The 22226-nt window shown below is 41.2% G+C and overlaps 1 protein-coding gene across 1 annotated transcript in view; it reads left to right on the forward strand.

Annotated features, from left to right (window-relative positions):
• Positions 1–22226, forward strand: part of TTN (titin) — a 273379-nt gene that overhangs the window by 223681 nt on the left and 27472 nt on the right. Inside the window, exons 281-288 of the mRNA XM_064287443.1 lie at positions 82–17187; positions 17755–18051; positions 18156–18743; positions 18837–19139; positions 19258–19554; positions 20887–21174; positions 21288–21587; positions 21846–22148. Of these exons, the coding sequence (XP_064143513.1) occupies positions 82–17187; positions 17755–18051; positions 18156–18743; positions 18837–19139; positions 19258–19554; positions 20887–21174; positions 21288–21587; positions 21846–22148 (19482 nt within the window). The remainder of the gene's footprint in view (positions 1–81; positions 17188–17754; positions 18052–18155; positions 18744–18836; positions 19140–19257; positions 19555–20886; positions 21175–21287; positions 21588–21845; positions 22149–22226) is intronic.

Below are 22226 nucleotides of genomic sequence, written 5' to 3' on the forward strand. Positions count from 1 at the left end.
TTAAAAGGGTAAATATCTTAAGTAACATATATGAAAGTTGAACTCTTAATACACACTTTTGTGCTTTTGTTTCTTTTTCAGATCCTCCTGGACCACCTTCAAACGCACACATCACTGATACTACCAAGAAATCTGCTTCTTTAGCATGGGGCAAGCCTCATTATGATGGTGGACTTGAAATCACTGGCTATATTGTAGAGCATCAAAAAGTAGGAGAGGAGGCCTGGACTAAAGATACAACAGGAACAGCCCTCAGAATCACTGAGTTTGTTGTCCCTGATCTTCAGACAAAAGAAAAATACAATTTTAGAATCAGTGCCATCAATGATGCAGGTGTTGGGGAGCCAGCAGTGATTTCAAATGTTGAAATTGTAGAACGGGAAATGGCTCCTGATTTTGAACTAGATGCTGAGCTCCGAAGAACACTTGTTGTTAGAGCAGGACTCAGTATTAGAATATTTGTACCAATTAAAGGTCGTCCTGCTCCTGAAGTAACATGGACCAAAGATGATATCAACCTTAAAACCCGGGCCAATATAGAAAATACAGAATCATTTACTCTACTGATCATCCCAGAATGTAACAGATATGACACTGGTAAATTTGTGATGACCATTGAAAACCCTGCTGGCAAGAAAAGTGGCTTTGTTAATGTCAGAGTCTTGGATACACCAGGACCTGTTCTTAACCTGCGGCCTACTGACATCACAAAGGACAGTGTCATCCTGCACTGGGACCTCCCACTGATAGATGGGGGCTCACGTATAACAAACTATATTGTGGAGAAACGTGAAGCAACACGGAAATCTTATTCCACAGTCACCACTAAGTGTCATAAATGCACATGTAAAGTTACTGGCTTGTCTGAAGGATGTGACTACTTCTTCAGAGTGATGGCAGAAAACGAATATGGAATCGGTGAGCCAGCAGAAACAACAGAGCCTGTCAAAGCCTCCGAAGCACCATTACCACCAGAGAGTCTTAATATTATGGACATAACTAAGAGCACAGTCAGCCTAGCATGGCCTAAACCAAAACACGATGGTGGCAGTAAGATCACTGGCTATGTGATTGAAGCCCAAAGAAAAGGCTCTGACCAATGGACCCACATCACAACCGTGAAGGCGTTAGAGTGTGTTGCACGGAATCTAACTGAAGGAGAGGAATACACCTTCCAAGTGATGGCAGTGAACAGTGCTGGGAGAAGTGCCCCTCGAGAGAGCAGACCTGTCATTGTCAAGGAGCAGACAATGCTTCCAGAATTAGATCTCCGTGGCATTTACCAGAAATTGGTCATCGCCAGAGCTGGTGACCACATCAAAGTTGAGATTCCAGTGCTTGGTCGACCAAAGCCCACAGTTACATGGAAAAAGGGAGATCAGATTCTTAAACAGACACAGAGAGTTAATGTCGAAAATACTGCAACTTCAACCATCTTAAATATCAATGAATGTGTAAGAAGTGATAGTGGGCCTTATCCATTAACAGCAAGGAACATTGTAGGAGAGGTTGGTGATGTCATCACCATTCAAGTCCATGATATCCCAGGACCACCTACTGGACCAATCAAATTTGATGAAGTTTCATCTGATTTTGTAACCTTCTCTTGGGAGCCACCTGAGAATGATGGAGGAGTACCAATAAGCAACTATGTAGTGGAAATGCGACAGACTGACAGTACCACATGGGTCGAGTTAGCAACCACCGTTATACGTACGACCTACAAAGCCACTCGCCTTACTACCGGAATGGAGTATCAATTCCGTGTAAAAGCTCAAAATAGATATGGAGTTGGACCAGGCATCACATCAGCATCTGTAGTTGCCAACTATCCATTTAAGGTTCCTGGGCCTCCTGGTACCCCACAGGTAACTGCAGTCACCAAGGATTCAATGACAATTAGCTGGCATGAGCCTCTTTCTGATGGAGGAAGCCCCATTTTAGGATATCACATTGAAAGAAAAGAACGAAATGGTATTCTCTGGCAGACTGTGAGCAAAGCATTAGTACCAGGCAACATTTTCAAATCCAGTGGACTTACAGATGGTGTTGCTTATGAATTCCGAGTGATTGCAGAAAACATGGCAGGCAAAAGCAAGCCAAGCAAGCCATCTGAACCTATGTTTGCTTTGGATCCCATTGACCCGCCTGGGAAACCAGTTCCCCTCAATATTACTAGACACACAGTAACACTTAAGTGGGCTAAGCCTGAATATACTGGAGGCTTTAAAATTACTGGTTATATAGTTGAAAAGAGAGACCTTCCCCATGGACGGTGGCTGAAGGCCAACTTCAGCAACATTTTGGAAAATGAGTTTACAGTCAGCGGCCTAACAGAAGATGCTGCATATGAATTCCGTGTGATTGCCAAAAATGCTGCTGGTGCTACTAGTCCACCCTCTGAGCCATCAGATGCTATAACATGCAGGGATGATGTTGAAGCACCAAGGATAATGGTGGATGTTAAATTTAAGGACACAGTTACATTAAAAGCAGGTGAAGCATTCAAGTTGGAAGCTGATGTTTCAGGCCGCCCACCTCCAACAATGGAATGGACCAAAGATGGAAAGGAGCTTGAAGGCACAGGAAAATTAGAAATAAAAACTGCAGATTTTTCTACAAATCTGGTAAACAAGGATTCAACGAGAAGAGACAGTGGGGCTTATACCCTAACAGCAACTAATCCCGGTGGTTTTGCCAAACACATTTTCAATGTCAAAGTTCTCGATAGGCCAGGCCCACCTGAAGGACCTTTGGCTGTGTCTGAAGTGACATCAGAAAAGTGTGTATTGTCGTGGTTACCTCCACTGGATGATGGAGGTGCCAAAATTGATCACTACGTGGTACAGAAACGTGAAACCAGCAGACTAGCATGGACAAATGTAGCCTCAGACGTCCAAATAACAAAACTAAAGGTCACTAAACTTTTGAAAGGCAATGAATACATATTCCGTGTCATGGCTGTAAATAAATATGGAGTTGGTGAGCCACTGGAATCAGAGCCCATGCTTGCAGTAAATCCTTATGGACCCCCTGATCCACCCAAAAACCCTGAAGTTACAGCTATTACTAAAGATTCAATGGTTGTCTGCTGGGACCATCCTGACTCTGATGGTGGAAGTGAAATCACCAATTATATTGTGGAACGGCGAGATAAAGCTGGGCAACGCTGGGTGAAATGCAACAAAAGAACGCTTACTGATTTAAGATATAAAGTGTCTGGACTGACAGAAGGACATGAATATGAGTTCAGGATTATGGCTGAAAATGCTGCTGGAATTAGTGCACCCAGTGCAACCAGTCCATTTTATAAAGCTTGTGATGCTGTGTTTAAACCCGGCCCACCAGGTAATCCACGTGTTCTAGATACAAGCAGATCGTCCATTTCAATTGCTTGGAATAAACCTATCTACGATGGTGGTTCAGAAATCACTGGGTATATGGTTGAGATTGCCCTGCCAGAGGAAGATGAATGGCAGATTGTCACTCCACCATCTGGGCTCAAGGCAACTTCTTATACCATCACCAACCTCATAGAGAATCAGGAATATAAAATCCGCATCTATGCCATGAATTCTGAAGGAATTGGGGAACCTGCACTTGTTCCTGGCACTCCAAAGGCTGAAGAAAGGATGCTACCTCCAGAGATTGAACTGGATGCTGACCTGCGTAAAGTTGTTACTATAAGAGCCTGTTGTACCCTGAGACTGTTTGTTCCAATCAAAGGAAGGCCTGCTCCTGAGGTGAAGTGGACACGGGAACATGGAGAATCTTTAGATAAAGCTAGCATTGAATCCACAAGCTCTTACACTCTTCTTATTGTTGGAAATGTAAACAGATTCGACAGTGGCAAATACATACTAACTGTAGAAAATAGCTCAGGCAGCAAGTCTGCATTTGTCAATGTTAGAGTACTAGATACCCCAGGGCCTCCACAAGACCTGAAGATAAAGGAGATCACTAAGACATCTGTTACATTGACATGGGAGCCTCCTCTCATCGATGGAGGTTCAAAAATAAAGAACTATATTGTTGAAAAGCGGGAATCAACAAGAAAAGCTTATTCAACCGTTGCAACCAATTGCCACAAGACCTCCTGGAAGATAGACCAGCTTCAAGAAGGCTGTAGTTACTATTTCAGAGTCCTTGCTGAAAATGAATATGGCATTGGCCTACCTGCTGAAACTGCAGAATCTGTTAAAGCATCAGAACGACCTCTTCCTCCAGGAAAAATAACTTTGATTGATGTCACAAGAAACAGCGTGTCGCTGTCTTGGGAGAAACCAGAGCATGATGGAGGCAGCCGAATTCTAGGCTACATTGTTGAGATGCAGAGCAAAGGCAGTGACAAATGGGCCACATGTGCCACAGTCAAAGTCACTGAAGCCACTATAACTGGATTAATTCAGGGTGAAGAATACTCTTTCCGTGTTTCAGCCCAAAATGAAAAGGGTATCAGTGATCCTAGACAACTGAGTGTGCCAGTAATTGCCAAAGACCTTGTCATTCCACCAGCCTTCAAACTCCTGTTCAACACTTTCACTGTACTGGCAGGTGAAGACCTAAAAGTTGATGTTCCATTCATTGGACGTCCGGCCCCAGCTGTAACCTGGCATAAAGATGATGTACCACTGAAGCAGACAACTAGGGTAAATGCAGAGAGCACAGAAAATAATTCACTGCTGACAATAAAGGAAGCCTGCCGGGAAGATGTTGGCCATTATGTAGTCAAACTGACTAACTCAGCTGGTGAAGCTACTGAAACCCTTAATGTTATTGTTCTTGACAAACCAGGGCCTCCAACTGGACCAGTTAAAATGGATGAAGTGACAGCTGACAGTATTACTATTTCCTGGAGCCCACCAAAGTATGATGGTGGAAGTTCTATCAATAATTACATTGTAGAGAAACGGGACACTTCTACAACTATCTGGCAAATTGTGTCAGCCACTGTTGCAAGGACAACAATAAAGGCTTGCAGATTAAAGACTGGATGTGAATATCAGTTTAGAATTGCAGCTGAAAACAGATATGGAAAGAGTACATATCTCACTTCGGAGCCTATTGTAGCCCAGTATCCATTCAAAGTTCCTGGTCCTCCAGGCACACCATTTGTAACGCTCTCCTCCAAGGACAGCATGGAAGTACAATGGAACGAGCCAGTCAGTGACGGAGGCAGCAAAGTCATTGGCTATCATCTAGAAAGAAAGGAAAGAAATAGCATTCTTTGGATTAAGTTGAACAAAACACCTATTCCTCAAACCAAGTTTAAAACAACTGGCCTTGAAGAAGGCATTGAATATGAATTTAGAGTCTCTGCTGAGAACATAGTGGGCATTGGCAAGCCAAGTAAAGGGTCAGAATGCTATGTAGCTCGTGACCCTTGTGACCCACCAGGGCGGCCAGAGGCAATCATTGTCACAAGGAATTCTGTGACTCTTCAGTGGAAGAAACCCACCTATGATGGTGGAAGCAAGATCACCGGTTATATTGTTGAGAAGAAAGAACTACCTGAGGGCCGCTGGATGAAAGCCAGTTTCACAAATGTCATTGACACTCACTTTGAAGTAACTGGCCTAGTTGAAGATCACAGATATGAGTTCCGGGTTATAGCTCGAAATGCTGCAGGAGTGTTTAGTGAGCCTTCAGAAAGCACGGGAGCAATAACAGTAAGAGATGAGGTAGATCCACCACGAATAAGTATGGATCCAAAATTCAAAGACACAGTTGTACTTCATGCTGGTGAATCATTCAAGATTGATGCAGATATTTATGGCAAACCAATACCAACCATTCAGTGGATAAAAGGTGATCGTGAGCTTTCAAACACAGCTAGATTAGAAATAAAAAGCACTGATTTTGCCACCAGTCTCAGTGTAAAAGATGCAATACGTGTTGACAGTGGAAATTACATATTGAAGGCCAAAAATGTTGCAGGAGAGAGATCAGTTACTGTGAATGTCAAAGTTCTTGATAGACCAGGGCCACCTGAAGGACCTGTTGCTATATCAGGAGTTACAGCAGAAAAATGCTTGTTAGCTTGGAAACCCCCACTACAAGATGGTGGGAGTGATATCATAAATTATATTGTAGAAAGGAGAGAAACCAGCCGCTTAGTTTGGACTGTGGTGGATGCCAGTGTGCAGACTCTCAGCTGCAAAGTTACTAAACTTCTTGAAGGCAATGAATATATTTTCCGTATAATGGCTGTAAACAAATACGGTGTTGGTGAACCTCTTGAATCTGAATCAGTAATTGCCAAGAATCCATTTGTTGTGCCAGATGCACCAAAGGCTCCAGAAGTCACAACAGTGACCAAGGACTCAATGATTGTTGTATGGGAAAGGCCAGCATCTGATGGTGGCAGTGAAATACTTGGATATGTTCTTGAAAAACGGGATAAAGAGGGCATTAGATGGACAAGATGCCACAAACGTTTGATTGGAGAGTTGCGCTTAAGAGTAACTGGACTCATAGAAAATCACAATTATGAATTCAGAGTCTCAGCCGAGAATGCTGCTGGACTTAGTGAACCAAGCCCACCTTCTGCTTACCAAAAGGCTTGTGATCCTATTTACAAACCAGGGCCTCCAAATAACCCCAAAGTCATAGATATTACCAGATCCTCAGTTTTCCTCTCTTGGAGCAAACCAATATATGACGGTGGCTGTGAAATCCAAGGATATATTGTTGAAAAATGTGATGTCAGTGTTGGTGAATGGACAATGTGCACTCCACCAACTGGAATCAGTAAAACAAATATAGAAGTAGAGAAGCTGTTGGAAAAGCATGAGTACAACTTCCGTATCTGTGCTGTTAATAAAGCTGGAGTTGGAGAACATGCTGATGTCCCTGGACCTATAATAGTCGAAGAAAAATTGGAAGCACCAGACATTGATCTTGATCTAGAACTAAGGAAAATTATAAATATAAGGGCAGGTGGCTCTTTAAGGTTATTCGTTCCTATTAAAGGTCGTCCTACACCAGAAGTTAAATGGGGAAAAGTGGATGGTGAAATCCGAGATGCAGCTATAATTGATGTCACTAGCAGTTTCACCTCTCTTGTTCTTGATAATGTCAACCGATATGACAGTGGAAAATATACTCTCACATTAGAAAACAGCAGTGGAACAAAGTCTGCCTTTGTTACTGTGAGAGTCCTGGATACACCAAGTCCACCTGTTAACCTGAAAGTCACAGATATCACCAAAGACTCAGTATCAATTACATGGGAACCTCCTTTGTTGGATGGAGGATCCAAAATCAAAAATTACATCGTTGAAAAACGTGAAGCCACAAGAAAATCATATGCTGCTGTTGTAACAAATTGCCATAAGAATTCTTGGAAAATAGAGGAACTCCAAGAAGGTTGCAGTTATTACTTTAGAGTCATAGCTGAGAACGAGTATGGTATGGGTCTGCCTGCTCACACTGCTGATCCAATCAAGGTGGCCGAAGTCCCACAACCTCCAGGGAAAATAACCGTGGATGACGTCACCAGAAACAGTGTCTCCCTGAGTTGGACAAAGCCTGAACATGATGGTGGCAGTAAAATCATTCAGTATATTGTGGAAATGCAAGCTAAGCACAGTGATAAATGGTCAGAGTGTGCTCGGGTAAAATCCCTTGAAGCAGTAATTACCAACCTAACTCAGGGAGAAGAATATCTTTTTAGAGTTGTTGCTGTAAATGAAAAGGGAAGAAGTGATCCTAGGTCTCTTGCAGTTCCAATAGTTGCCAAAGATCTGGTCATTGAACCAGATGTAAGACCTGCATTCAACAGCTACAGTGTACAGGTTGGCCAAGATTTGAAAATAGAAGTGCCAATTTCTGGACGTCCTAAGCCAACAATTACCTGGACTAAAGATGGTCTCCCACTGAAGCAGACCACAAGAATCAACGTTACTGATTCAACTGACCTCACTGTACTCAGCATTAAAGAAACTCACAAGGATGATGGTGGACAGTATGGAATCACAGTTGCCAATGTTGTTGGCCAGAAAACAGCTTCCATTGAAATTATAACTCTAGACAAGCCTGATCCTCCAAAAGGACCTGTTAAATTTGATGAAGTCAGTGCTGAAAGTATTACATTATCTTGGAACCCTCCATTATATACAGGAGGCTGCCAAATCACCAACTACATCGTTCAGAAAAGAGATACAACCACCACAATATGGGATACTGTTTCTGCTACTGTTGCCAGAACTACTCTCAAAGTGACCAAACTGAAAACTGGTACAGAATATCAATTCAGAATATTTGCTGAAAACAGATATGGACAAAGCTTTGCCTTGGAGTCTGATGCAATTGTAGCTCAATATCCCTACAAAGAACCAGGTCCTCCAGGTACACCATTTGTCACAGCCATTTCCAAGGATTCCATGGTCATACAGTGGCATGAGCCAATCAATAATGGTGGAAGCCCAGTCATAGGTTACCACCTTGAGAGAAAAGAAAGAAATAGTATTTTGTGGACAAAAGTCAACAAAACCATTATTCATGACACCCAGTTTAAAGCACTCAATCTTGAAGAAGGCATTGAATATGAATTCAGAGTTTATGCTGAAAATATTGTTGGTGTAGGCAAAGCAAGCAAGAATTCTGAATGTTATGTAGCCAGAGATCCCTGTGACCCACCAGGAACCCCAGAAGCAATAATGGTTAAAAGAAATGAAATCACTTTACAGTGGACCAAACCTGAATATGATGGCGGAAGTATGATTACAGGCTACATTGTAGAGAAACGTGACTTGCCTGAGGGTCGCTGGATGAAAGCCAGCTTCACAAATGTCATTGAAACTCAATTTACTGTATCTGGCCTTACTGAAGATCAAAGATATGAATTCAGAGTCATTGCGAAGAATGCAGCTGGTACAATAAGTAAGCCCTCTGACAGTACTGGACCAATAACTGCCAAGGATGAGGTTGAACTCCCAAGAATTTCAATGGATCCAAAATTCAGAGACACAATTGTGGTAAATGCTGGAGAAACATTCAAGCTTGAGGCTGATGTCCATGGAAAGCCCCTGCCTACCATTGAATGGTTAAGAGGAGATAAAGAAATTGAAGAATCTGCTAGATGTGAAATAAAGAACACAGATTTCAAGGCTTTACTTATTATAAAAGATGCCATTAGAATTGATGGCGGACAGTATATTTTAAGAGCTTCCAATGTTGCGGGTTCCAAATCATTCCCAGTAAATGTAAAAGTGTTAGATAGACCAGGACCTCCAGAAGGGCCAGTCCAGGTTACCGGAGTCACTTCTGAAAAATGCACTTTAACTTGGTCTCTACCACTTCAAGATGGTGGCAGTGACATTTCTCACTATGTTGTTGAAAAGCGAGAAACCAGCCGGCTTACCTGGACTGTTGTGTCTTCAGAAGTTGTGACCAATTCTCTGAAAGTCACCAAACTCTTAGAAGGGAATGAATATATTTTCCGCATAATGGCTGTCAACAAATATGGTGTTGGAGAGCCTTTAGAATCTGCACCAGTACTAATGAAAAACCCATTTGTGCCACCTGGACCACCAAAAAGCTTGGAAGTCACAAACATTGCCACGGACTCCATGACCGTCTGCTGGAACCGTCCAGATAGTGATGGTGGAAGTGAGATTATTGGTTACATTGTAGAGAAAAGAGACAGGAGTGGAATTAGGTGGATTAAATGTAATAAACGTCGCATTACTGATTTGCGTCTAAGAGTCACAGGATTAACAGAAGATCATGAGTATGAATTCAGAGTGTCTGCAGAAAATGCCGCTGGAGTTGGAGAACCAAGTCCAGCTACAGTTTATTATAAAGCATGTGATCCTGTGTTCAAACCTGGCCCACCCATCAATGCACACATTGTAGACACCACTAAAAATTCAGTTACCCTTGCCTGGGGTAAACCCATCTATGATGGTGGCAGTGAGATCCTGGGATACATAGTAGAAATCTGTAAAGCAGATGAAGAAGAATGGCAAATAGTCACTCCACAGACTGGCCTGAGAGCCACTAGATTTGAAATTTCCAAACTCATTGAACACCAAGAGTATAAAATACGTGTTTGTGCCCTCAATAAAGTTGGTTTAGGTGAAGCTGCATCAATTCCTGGTACTGTGAAACCAGAAGATAAACTTGAAGCACCTGAACTTGACCTTGACTCTGAATTAAGGAAAGGAATAGTTGTAAGAGCTGGTGGATCTGCCAGAATTCACATTCCATTCAAAGGTCGACCAACACCTGAGATCACTTGGTCTCGAGAAGAAGGTGAATTCACAGATAAGGTCCAAATTGAAAAAGGATTAAACTATACCCAACTATCAATAGATAACTGTGATAGAAATGATGCTGGAAAATACACTCTCAAGCTGGAAAACAGCAGTGGAACCAAATCTGCTTTTGTAACCGTGAAAGTTCTTGACACTCCAGGACCACCACAGAATTTGGCAGTCAAGGAAGTGAAAAAAGATTCTGTCTTTCTGGTATGGGAACCACCCATCATTGATGGGGGTGCAAAGATCAAGAACTATGTTATTGATAAACGTGAGTCAACCAGAAAAGCATATGCTAATGTAAGTAACAAATGTAACAAAACGAGCTTTAAAGTTGAAAATCTTACAGAAGGAGCTATTTATTACTTTAGAGTCATGGCTGAAAATGAATTTGGAGTTGGTGTTCCAGTGGAAACTGTTGATGCCGTGAAAGCTGCAGAACCTCCTTCCCCACCAGGGAAGGTTACACTCACTGATGTGTCCCAGACAAGTGCATCACTTATGTGGGAGAAACCTGAACATGATGGCGGTAGCAGAATCCTGGGGTATGTTGTTGAAATGCAACCCAAAGGAACTGAAAAATGGAGTGTTGTAGCTGAATCCAAAGTCTGCAATGCAGTTGTTACTGGTCTGAGTTCTGGACAAGAATATCAGTTCCGTATCAAGGCTTACAATGAGAAAGGCAAAAGCGATCCAAGAGTGCTTGGTGTTCCGGTCATAGCCAAGGACTTGACTATACAGCCTAGTTTTAAGTTACCATTTAACACATATAGTGTCCAAGCTGGAGAAGATCTTAAAATTGAAATTCCAGTTATAGGCCGACCAAGACCTAAAATTTCTTGGGTCAAAGATGGCGAGCCTCTTAAACAGACAACAAGAGTAAATGTTGAAGAAACATCTACTGCAACTATTTTGCACATTAAAGAAAGTAACAAAGATGACTTTGGAAAATACAGCGTAACAGCAACAAACAGTGCAGGCGCAGCAACAGAAAATCTCAGCATTATCATTTTGGAAAAGCCTGGACCTCCAGTTGGACCAGTTCGGTTCGATGAAGTTAGTGCAGACTTTGTGGTCATATCTTGGGAACCTCCAGTTTATACTGGTGGCTGTCAGATAAGCAACTACATTGTAGAGAAGAGAGATACAACTACCACCACTTGGCACATGGTATCAGCAACAGTTGCAAGAACAACAATTAAAATAACCAAACTCAAAACAGGCACTGAATACCAGTTTAGAATTTTTGCTGAAAACAGGTATGGAAAAAGTAACCCTCTGGATTCTAAACCGGTTATTGTACAATATCCATTTAAAGAACCTGGACCACCTGGAACTCCTTTTGTGACATCGGTCTCAAAAGATCAAATGCTTGTTCAATGGCATGAGCCAGTTAATGATGGAGGTAGCAAAGTTATTGGCTACCATCTTGAACAGAAAGAAAAGAACAGCATTTTATGGGTCAAGTTAAATAAGACTCCCATTCAAGACACCAAGTTCAAAACAACTGGGCTTGATGAAGGCCTTGAGTATGAGTTCAAAGTTTCTGCTGAAAATATCGTTGGCATCGGTAAGCCTAGCAAAGTGTCTGAATGCTTTGTTGCTCGTGATCCATGTGACCCACCTGGTCGCCCTGAAGCCATTGTTATTACAAGACACAATGTTACACTGAAATGGAAGAAACCAGCCTATGATGGTGGTAGCAAAATAACAGGTTATGTTGTAGAAAAGAAAGATCTACCTGATGGCCGCTGGATGAAAGCCAGCTTTACTAACGTATTAGAAACTGAATTTACAGTGAGTGGACTTGTAGAAAACCAAAGATACGAATTTAGAGTAATTGCAAGAAATGCAGCTGGAAACTTTAGTGAACCATCTGAAAGTACCGGTGCCATTACTGCAAGAGATGAGATTGATGCACCAAATGCCTCAATGGATCCAAAATACAAAGATGTCATCACTGTTCATGCAGGAGAGACTTTTGTTCTTGAAGCCGATATCCACGGCAAACCTATACCTGATATTGTTTGGTCAAAAGACGGAAAAGAGCTTGAAGAAACAGCTGCTAGGATGGAAATTAAATCTACTATCCAGAAAACAACTCTTGTTGTCAAAGACTGTATACGGACTGATGGAGGACAATATATTTTAAAACTGAGTAATGTTGGTGGTACAAAGTCTATACCAATCACTGTAAAGGTACTTGACAGGCCAGGACCTCCTGAAGGGCCTCTAAAAGTCTCAGGAGTTACTGCTGAAAAATGTTACCTGGCATGGAACCCACCTTTGCAAGATGGCGGTGCAAATATTTCACATTACATCATTGAAAAGAGAGAGACAAGCAGACTCTCCTGGACCCAAGTTTCATCTGAGGTACCGGCCCTAAACTACAAAGTCACTAAACTTCTTCCTAGTAATGAGTACATTTTCCGTGTCATGGCTGTGAATAAGTATGGAATTGGAGAGCCCCTGGAATCTGAACCTGTTATAGCCTGTAATCCTTATAAGCCACCAGGTCCTCCTTCAACACCTGAAGTCTCAGCAATCGCCAAAGATTCTATGGTAGTAACATGGGCACGTCCAATAGATGACGGAGGTGCTGAAATTGAAGGCTACGTGCTTGAAAAACGAGATAAAGAAGGCATTAGATGGACCAAGTGCAACAAGAAAACACTAACAGATCTTAGATTCAGGGTAACCGGCCTTACTGAAGGCCATTCCTATGAATTCAGAGTTGCTGCTGAAAATGCAGCTGGTGTGGGTGAACCTAGCGAGCCATCTGTTTTCTACCGTGCATGCGATGCCTTGTATCCACCAGGTCCACCAAGCAATCCAAAAGTGACAGACACTTCCAGATCTTCTGTGTCTCTGGCATGGAATAAGCCAATTTATGATGGTGGTACACCTGTTAAAGGCTATGTTGTTGAGGTCAAAGAAGCTGCTGCTGATGAATGGACAACTTGCACTCCACCAACAGGACTACAAGGAAAACAGTTCACAGTGACCAAGCTTAAAGAAAATACTGAATATAACTTCCGTATTTGTGCCATCAATTCTGAAGGTGTAGGTGAACCTGCAACTATACCTGGTTCAGTTGTTGCTCAGGAAAGGATAGAGCCACCAGAAATAGAACTTGATGCTGATCTCAGAAAGGTGGTCATTCTGCGTGCAAGTGCTACTCTGCGCTTATTTGTCACTATCAAAGGTAGACCAGAACCTGAAGTTAAATGGGAAAAGGCTGAAGGCATTCTCACTGACAGGGCCCAGATTGAGGTGACCAGCTCATATACAATGTTGGTGATTGACAATGTTACCAGATTTGATAGTGGTCGGTATAATCTGACATTAGAAAATAACAGTGGCTCCAAAACAGCTTTTGTTAATGTCAGAGTTCTTGACTCACCAAGTGCCCCTGTGAATTTGACTGTAAGAGAAGTGAAGAAAGACTCAGTGACACTCTCTTGGGAACCACCACTTATTGACGGTGGAGCAAAGATTACAAACTACATTGTTGAAAAACGAGAAACTACAAGAAAAGCATATGCTACTGTTACAAACAATTGCACTAAAAATAGTTTTAAAATTGAAAATCTACAAGAAGGATGTTCTTACTACTTCCGAGTCTTGGCTTCCAATGAATATGGGGTCGGTTTACCAGCTGAAACAACTGAACCTGTTAAAGTGTCTGAACCACCCCTCCCACCTGGAAGAGTAACTCTTGTTGATGTGACTCGTAATACAGCTACCATTAAGTGGGAGAAACCAGAAAGTGATGGTGGCAGCAAAATTACTGGTTATGTAGTTGAAATGCAAACTAAAGGAAGTGAAAAATGGAGCACTTGCACACAAGTTAAGACTCTAGAAGCAACTATATCTGGTCTAACTGCAGGGGAAGAGTATGTCTTCAGGGTAGCTGCAGTTAATGAAAAAGGAAGAAGTGATCCTAGACAACTTGGAGTGCCAGTAATTGCAAGGGATATTGAAATAAAGCCTTCAGTTGAGCTTCCTTTCAACACTTTCAGTGTAAAGGCTAGAGACCAACTTAAGATTGATGTGCCATTTAAAGGAAGACCTCAAGCCACCGTTAGCTGGAAGAAGGATGGTCAGACTCTTAAAGAGACAACTAGGGTCAATGTTTCTTCTTCAAAGACTGTAACATCCCTATCTATTAAGGAGGCTTCAAGGGAAGATGTTGGAACTTATGAATTATGTGTTTCAAACAGTGCTGGATCTACAACAGTTCATATTACTGTAATTATCCTTGACAGACCAGGACCTCCAGGACCTATACGTATTGATGAGGTTAGCTGTGACAATGTAACCATTTCTTGGAATCCTCCAGAATATGATGGTGGCTGCGAAATTAGCAATTACATTGTTGAAAAGAGAGAAACCACTTCTACAACATGGCAAGTAGTTTCACAGGCAGTTGCAAGAACATCCATTAAAATAGTTCGTCTGACAACAGGAAGTGAGTATCAGTTCCGTGTTTGTGCAGAAAACCGCTATGGAAAGAGTTCCTACAGTGAATCTTCAGCTGTTGTTGCAGAGTATCCATTCAGTCCCCCAGGACCTCCTGGTACTCCTAAAGTTGTGCATGCCACGAAATCTACCATGATTGTAAGCTGGCAAGTGCCAGTTAATGATGGGGGAAGTCAAGTAATTGGCTATCACCTTGAGTATAAAGAAAGAAGTAGCATTCTGTGGTCCAAAGCAAATAAAATCCTCATTGCTGATACTCAAATGAAAGTCACCGGCCTTGATGAAGGACTGATGTATGAGTATCGTGTTTATGCTGAGAATATTGCTGGAATCGGTAAATGTAGTAAATCTTGTGAACCAGTGCCTGCAAGAGATCCTTGTGATCCTCCTGGACAACCTGAAGTTACAAATATCACGAGAAAATCAGTGTCACTTAAATGGTCTAAACCACATTATGATGGTGGAGCTAAGATCACAGGCTACATTATTGAACGTAGAGAACTACCAGATGGCCGGTGGCTGAAGTGCAATTTTACTACCATACAAGAAACTTACTTTGAAGTAACTGAACTTACTGAAGATCAGCGTTATGAATTCCGGGTTTTTGCAAGGAATGCTGCTGACTCAATTAGTGAACCATCTGAATCCACTGGACCTATTACAGTTAAAGATGATGTCGAAGCTCCAAGAATTATGATGGATGTCAAGTTCCGAGATGTTATTGTCATCAAAGCTGGAGAGATCCTTAAGATTAATGCAGACATTGCAGGACGACCTCTGCCAGTAGTTTCCTGGGCCAAAGACGGTATAGAAATTGAAGAAAGAGCAAGAACAGAAATTGTCTCAACAGACTATAATACTTTGTTAACAGTTAAAGACTGTATAAGACGAGACACTGGGCAGTATGTACTAACACTGAAGAATGTTGCAGGAACTCGGTCTATGGCAATTAATTGCAAGGTCCTTGATAAGCCTGGCCCACCAGCAGGACCACTTGAAATAAATGGCCTTACTGCTGAGAAATGCTCTCTTTCCTGGGGACCTCCCCAAGAAAATGGTGGTGCAGATATCGACTATTACATAGTAGAGAAACGTGAAACAAGCCATCTTGCATGGACAATATGTGAAGGGGAGTTAAGAACAACATCTTGTAAGGTAACCAAGCTACTCAAAGGTAATGAATACATATTTAGAGTAACTGGTGTTAATAAATATGGTGTTGGTGAGCCCCTTGAGAGTGTGGCTGTAAAGGCACTGGATCCATTTACAGTTCCGAGTCCGCCCACCTCTTTGGAAATTACATCTGTGACCAAAGACTTCATGACACTTTGCTGGTCCAGACCTGAAAGTGATGGAGGCAGTGACATCTCTGGATACATAATTGAAAGGCGAGAGAAAAATAGCCTACGATGGGTGCGTGTAAACAAAAAGCCAGTTTATGATCTCAGAGTGAAATCAACAGGACTTCGGGAAGGATGTGAATATGAGTATCGGGTTTATGCAGAAAATGCTGCTGGCCTAAGCCTTCCAAGTGAAACCTCTCCGTTAATTCGGGCAGAAGATCCAGTGTTCTTACCATCTCCTCCATCCAAACCCAAAATCGTGGACTCAGGCAAGACAAATATAACTATCGGCTGGGTTAAGCCCTTGTTTGATGGTGGGACCCCAATAACTGGATATACTGTAGAATACAAAACATCTGATGAAACTGACTGGACAACTGCCATTCAGAGCTTAAAAGGTACAGAATATACAGTAAGTGGACTAACAACAGGAGCCGAATATGTTTTCAGAGTGAGATCTATCAATAAGGTTGGTGCTAGTGATCCCAGTGACAGCACTGATCCTCAGATAGCAAAGGAAAGAGAAGAAGAACCTGTCTTTGATCTTGACACTGAAATGAGGAAGACCTTGATTGTCAAGGCCGGTGCTTCATTTACCATGACTGTGCCTTTCCGAGGAAGACCAGTACCCACTGTCTTGTGGAGTAAGCCAGACACTGATCTCCACACTAGAGCTTACATTGATTCCACAGACTGTCAGACATCACTTACTATTGAAAATGCCAACAGAAATGACTCTGGGAAGTACACATTGACAATTCAGAATATTTTGAGCGCTGCTTCACTGACTTTAGTTGTCAAAGTTTTAGATTCCCCGGGTCCTCCAACCAGTATTAGGGTACAAGATGTAACCAAAGAGTCTGCAGTGGTTTCCTGGGATGTTCCTGAAAATGATGGTGGAGCACCAGTGAAGAATTACCACATAGAAAAACGTGAGGCCAGTAAGAAAGCATGGGTCTCTGTGACCAACAGCTGTCATCGCCTCTCCTACAAAGTTACCAACTTACAAGAAGGAGCTGTTTATTATTTCAGAGTCTCTGGAGAAAATGAATATGGTGTTGGTGTACCAGCTGAAACAAAGGAAGGAGTAAAAATAACAGGTACATTTTTAAGAACAAAGAAAATCCACATATCTATATTAATTGTGGTAGCGTAAATCGCTTGAGTCATTGTTTAATCTTAAATGCTTTGGCTCACACCCAAAAATATTCATACTATAGCATAAGATGAAATCGCTAATAGAAAAAATTTTTCATTGCTAAAAAAAAATTCATGTAGAAATTTACATAGCTAGAATTGGATAATACATGTTGGATTTAAGAATATTTGAATTTGACTGCCCATATAATGTGCAGAAGCTGTATGTTTGTTTTTTTTTTTACAAAATTATTCATCTTGATCCTTTTTATACGCATAATGAGTTTGGGGTAAATTTTATCATTTACTCTGGTCATTTGACATTGAATTTGAATGCTACGCCATGTAATGACACTTAGCCCGGGGAGCTTTGATTGGCTCAGAAGCCAACTTACTCATAAAAAGTAAAAAAGATTCAAATCACAGTAACTATACAGTCTTTGTTTAAAATTTTTCTTTTGACAACACAAAAAGAACACTTGTTGAAAAAATTGTAATTTTCATTTTCTTTTGATCCTTTCCTTTCTTAGAAAAACCAAGCCCACCTGAAAAACTTGGAGTGACAAGTGTGTCCAAAGACAGTGTTTCCCTGACGTGGTTGAAACCAGAACATGATGGTGGAAGCAGAATTATACATTATGTCGTTGAAGCCCTAGAAAAAGGACAGAAAAACTGGGTTAAGTGTGCAGTGGTAAAGGCAACCCATCATGTTGTTTCTGGTCTGAGGGAGAATCATGAATACTTTTTCCGGGTATTTGCTGAAAATCAAGCTGGTCTGAGTGACCCAAGAGAGCTTCTGCTTCCTGTTCTTGTTAAGGAGCAACTGGGTATGTCTAATTCTATAAGTGGCAATTTTGGAATTATTTGCATTGACCTAAGTTAATTTTTAGAAATTCACGTTCACTTTCATTTGCCATACTTTATCTTTCAGAACCACCTGAAATTGATATGAAGAATTTCCCAAGTCACACTGTATATGTTAGAGCTGGTTCAAACCTTAAAGTTGACATTCCAATTTCTGGAAAACCACTGCCCAAAGTGACCTTATCAAGAGATGGTGTCCCATTGAAAGCCACTATGAGATTTAATACTGAAATTACTGCTGAGAACCTCACCATTAATCTCAAAGAAAGTGTTATTGCTGATGCTGGAAAATATGAGATCACTGCTGCCAACTCCAGTGGAACAACCAGAACTTTCCTTAACATCATCGTGTTAGACAGGCCTGGTCCTCCAACTGGCCCTGTTGTTATTAGTGACATAACTGAAGAGAGTGTGACGCTCAAATGGGAGCCACCTAAGTATGATGGTGGAAGTCAAGTTACCAATTACATTGTACTCAAGAGAGAAACAAGTACCACAGTATGGACTGAAGTGTCTGCAACAATCGCAAGAAATACGATTAAAGTCATGAAACTGACCACAGGAGAAGAATACCAATTCCGTATCAAGGCAGAAAACCGCTTTGGCATCAGTGATCATATAGATTCAGCTTGTGTGACTGTCAAATTACCATATAGTAAGTGGATGGACTTTTCAAAGATCTGGGTTTTCATTTAGCATAAATGTTTTATATGTATGTATTAACCTATGGGATTTCTCTCTTTTGTAGCAACACCTGGACCACCATCTACACCATGGGTTACTAATGTTACTAGAGAAAGCATCACGGTGGGCTGGCATGAACCAGTGTCCAATGGAGGCAGTGCAGTCATAGGCTATCACTTAGAAATGAAAGACAGAAACAGTATTTTATGGCAAAAAGTCAACAAAATGGTCATCCGCACAACTCACTTCAAAGTCACTACAATCAGTGCTGGACTTATTTATGAATTCAGGGTGCGTGCAGAAAATGCTGCTGGTGTTGGAAAACTCAGCCATCCTTCTGAACCAGTCCTGGCCATTGATGCCTGTGGTATGTATTCGTCATAAGAATGATGCTCTGACTGCTAAAAAAAATGCAAATCTTATTTCTGTAAAGCATAATAATATTGACATAAATGCCACTAACCTGCTTTCTTTTATTACTACAGAACCCCCGAGAAATGTTCGTGTCACTGATATTTCAAAGAACTCTGCCAGCCTTTCATGGCAACAACCAGCTTTTGACGGAGGAAGCAAGATTACAGGTTACATTGTTGAGAGACGGGACCTTCCAGATGGCAGATGGACTAAGGCCAGCTTCACCAATGTTATCGAGACGCAATTCATTGTATCTGGCTTGACTCAGAATTCCCAGTATGAATTCCGTGTCTTTGCTAGGAATGCTGTTGGTTCCATTAGCAATCCCTCTGAGATTGTAGGCCCCATTACATGCATCGATTCTTATGGTAAGCATTTTTAGTATTTTAAATACCAGCACCAATTTAACTCAATATTTTTCCATACTTTTTCTGGTTCTAATACGCAGAATAACTTTTACTATGTTCCTTAGTTATATTTTTTTGGAAGAAATTATGAACTAGCTGTGAGTCTTAGGAAAATTCCTTAACCACGCTAGGCCTTTTGACTTAACCTGTAAAATGAGAGATTTGGATAATAGAATATATAGGGGCCTTCCCAACTTAACCTTTTATGATTCTTTGATTTTACAAGTTGATGCTTTCACTTTTCCATTTTATCAGAGTCAGTAATTGAAATTATGTTTGAGTCCTCAGAAAATATTCCTGTTAAGTAAGTGAAAGACTAAACAGATTTGATGATGATAACATTAGCAGCAGCTAACAATTACTGGGTAATTTTCATGGATTCTCTCCCTTAGTCCTAACAGCCCTGAAAGTAGCCCATTTTAATAAGAGGAACTGAGGTTTAGGAGGTTGTGGAACTGTCCCGAAGGTCAAGCAAAAGCAGCTCATTAGTGAGGGAGTAGGTATGCAAACCCAAGCAGACAGACTCTAGAACCCTCTCTACATTGCTGTTGGCCCAAAATACACATACCTGACCATTCTGGAAAATAATTGGTACATTTCAACTCAACACTGGTTTCAAAATTATAATTTCATGAGAGTCGGGTACCCTATGATACTTTTTCTAAATGTTTTCCATTTTCGAAGAAGAAATTGAGCCAGTACAGTGTCTGGGCAAACCTCTTGACTCCCATCCTCATGCTGATAATCTCTGGGCTGCTTTCTATGAATCATGTTTTGTAGACATCAAATCACTAGTATTTGTGAGACTGTAAAGCCAGTCAAGCTTAATTCTGTTTCTCAAAGCCCTAAGCAGCTTGGGAGAAAACCTGTCATGTGAGCAGACAGCTCTTGAGTAGAGAATTCAGACTTCAAGGGTCTGATGTGAACTGCCCAAACTTGAATATTTGAACTGGGAAGGGAAAATAAAAAGAATTGGTGGTGGTTAGAGGAAGAGGAGTGAGAGCCTAGAGTGAAAGGAAATGTATAATGCAGCTTCTTCAGTGAAGTTCTCACTAATGTATCCTATTTCACCCCTGAAATAAGACACCTAATAAAATTAAAAATACATTTAAAAAGCACTTGTGTCCTTGTGCAATTAAGGCAGTGTCATTGGAGTACAGAGCTTGTTCACAATCTTTCATCCACGTCTAGGATAGAGGAGTGGCTTGTAAAATTTAAGTTTTTTAAATAATAAGTGAATAGGATTTTTACCCTTATGATCTTCTAAATATTTCTCATCTGTTCTTCTTACAGGTGCACCTGTAATTGATTTGCCTCTAGAATATATAGAAGTTGTCAAATACAGAGCAGGCACATCCGTGAAACTCAGAGCTGGCATTTCTGGCAAACCTGATCCTACAATTGAGTGGTATAAAGATAATAAAGAGTTACAAACCAATGCACTGGTGTGTGTCGAAAATACCACTGACCTTGCATCTATACTCATCAAAGATGCCAATCGCCTTAATAGTGGAAGCTATGAATTAAAACTAAGGAATGCCATGGGCTCAGCCTCAGCTACCATCAGAGTACAGATCCTTGGTGGGTGACGAATACAGGCCAACGTTATGTTTTGCTTGCCTACAGCTTAGTCATTTTAAATCAGTAGCCTTTTGAAAAAATGCTAACATATTGCTTTGTTTTTTCACTGACAGACAAACCAGGGCCTCCAGGTGGACCAATTGAATTTAAGACCGTTACTGCTGAAAAGATAACCCTTTTCTGGCGGCCTCCAACAGATGATGGTGGTGCAAAAATCACTCACTACATTGTGGAAAAGCGTGAGACAAGCCGTGTAGTGTGGTCTATGGTGTCTGAAAATTTGGAAGAGTGCATCATTACAACCACCAAAATTATCAAAGGAAATGAATACGTCTTCCGCGTTCGAGCTGTGAACAAATACGGAGTTGGCGAGCCACTGGAATCTGATCCAGTTATAGCAAGGAATGCATTTGGTGAGACGTGATTTCATTAGAAATGGGAATCAAGCACATGAAAATGTAAAAATAAGTATAAACTATTCCTCTGGCCTGCGAATATGTTCTTTTGGAATGATTTTCTTTTGTATCATATCTCCTCTACCACCCTTTTCACAAAGTAGAAAGTATAATAAATGAAATTAGTGTTAATAGATAGGATTCAAAGATTGAAAGGTAGAATTTGTCAGCAATGTTGAGTCTTTGAACTCATTTTTCCTTTTCCTTTCTAAACAGTTACACCTGGACCACCAAGCATGCCAGAGGTGACAAAGATAACCAAGAATTCAATGACCGTTATCTGGAACAGACCAGTTGTAGATGGTGGCAGTGAAGTCAGTGGTTATTTGCTAGAAAAACGAGACAAGAAGAGTCTAGGATGGTTTAAAGTACTTAAGGAGACTATCCGTGACACCAGACAAAAAGTAACAGGACTCACAGAAAACAGTGAATATCAATACCGAGTTTGTGCTGTAAATGCTGCTGGCCTGGGTCCATTTTCTGAACCATCTGACTTTTACAAAGCTGCTGATCCTATTGGTAAGTGCTCATAAGTGCAGCATCTTCATGCATGTCTTCTTTTGTATGGCTAAATTGTACATAATTATGTAATTACTC

This window comes from Loxodonta africana, chromosome 6 (assembly GCF_030014295.1).
Source record: "Loxodonta africana isolate mLoxAfr1 chromosome 6, mLoxAfr1.hap2, whole genome shotgun sequence".
Classification (NCBI taxonomy): Eukaryota; Metazoa; Chordata; class Mammalia; order Proboscidea; family Elephantidae; genus Loxodonta; species Loxodonta africana.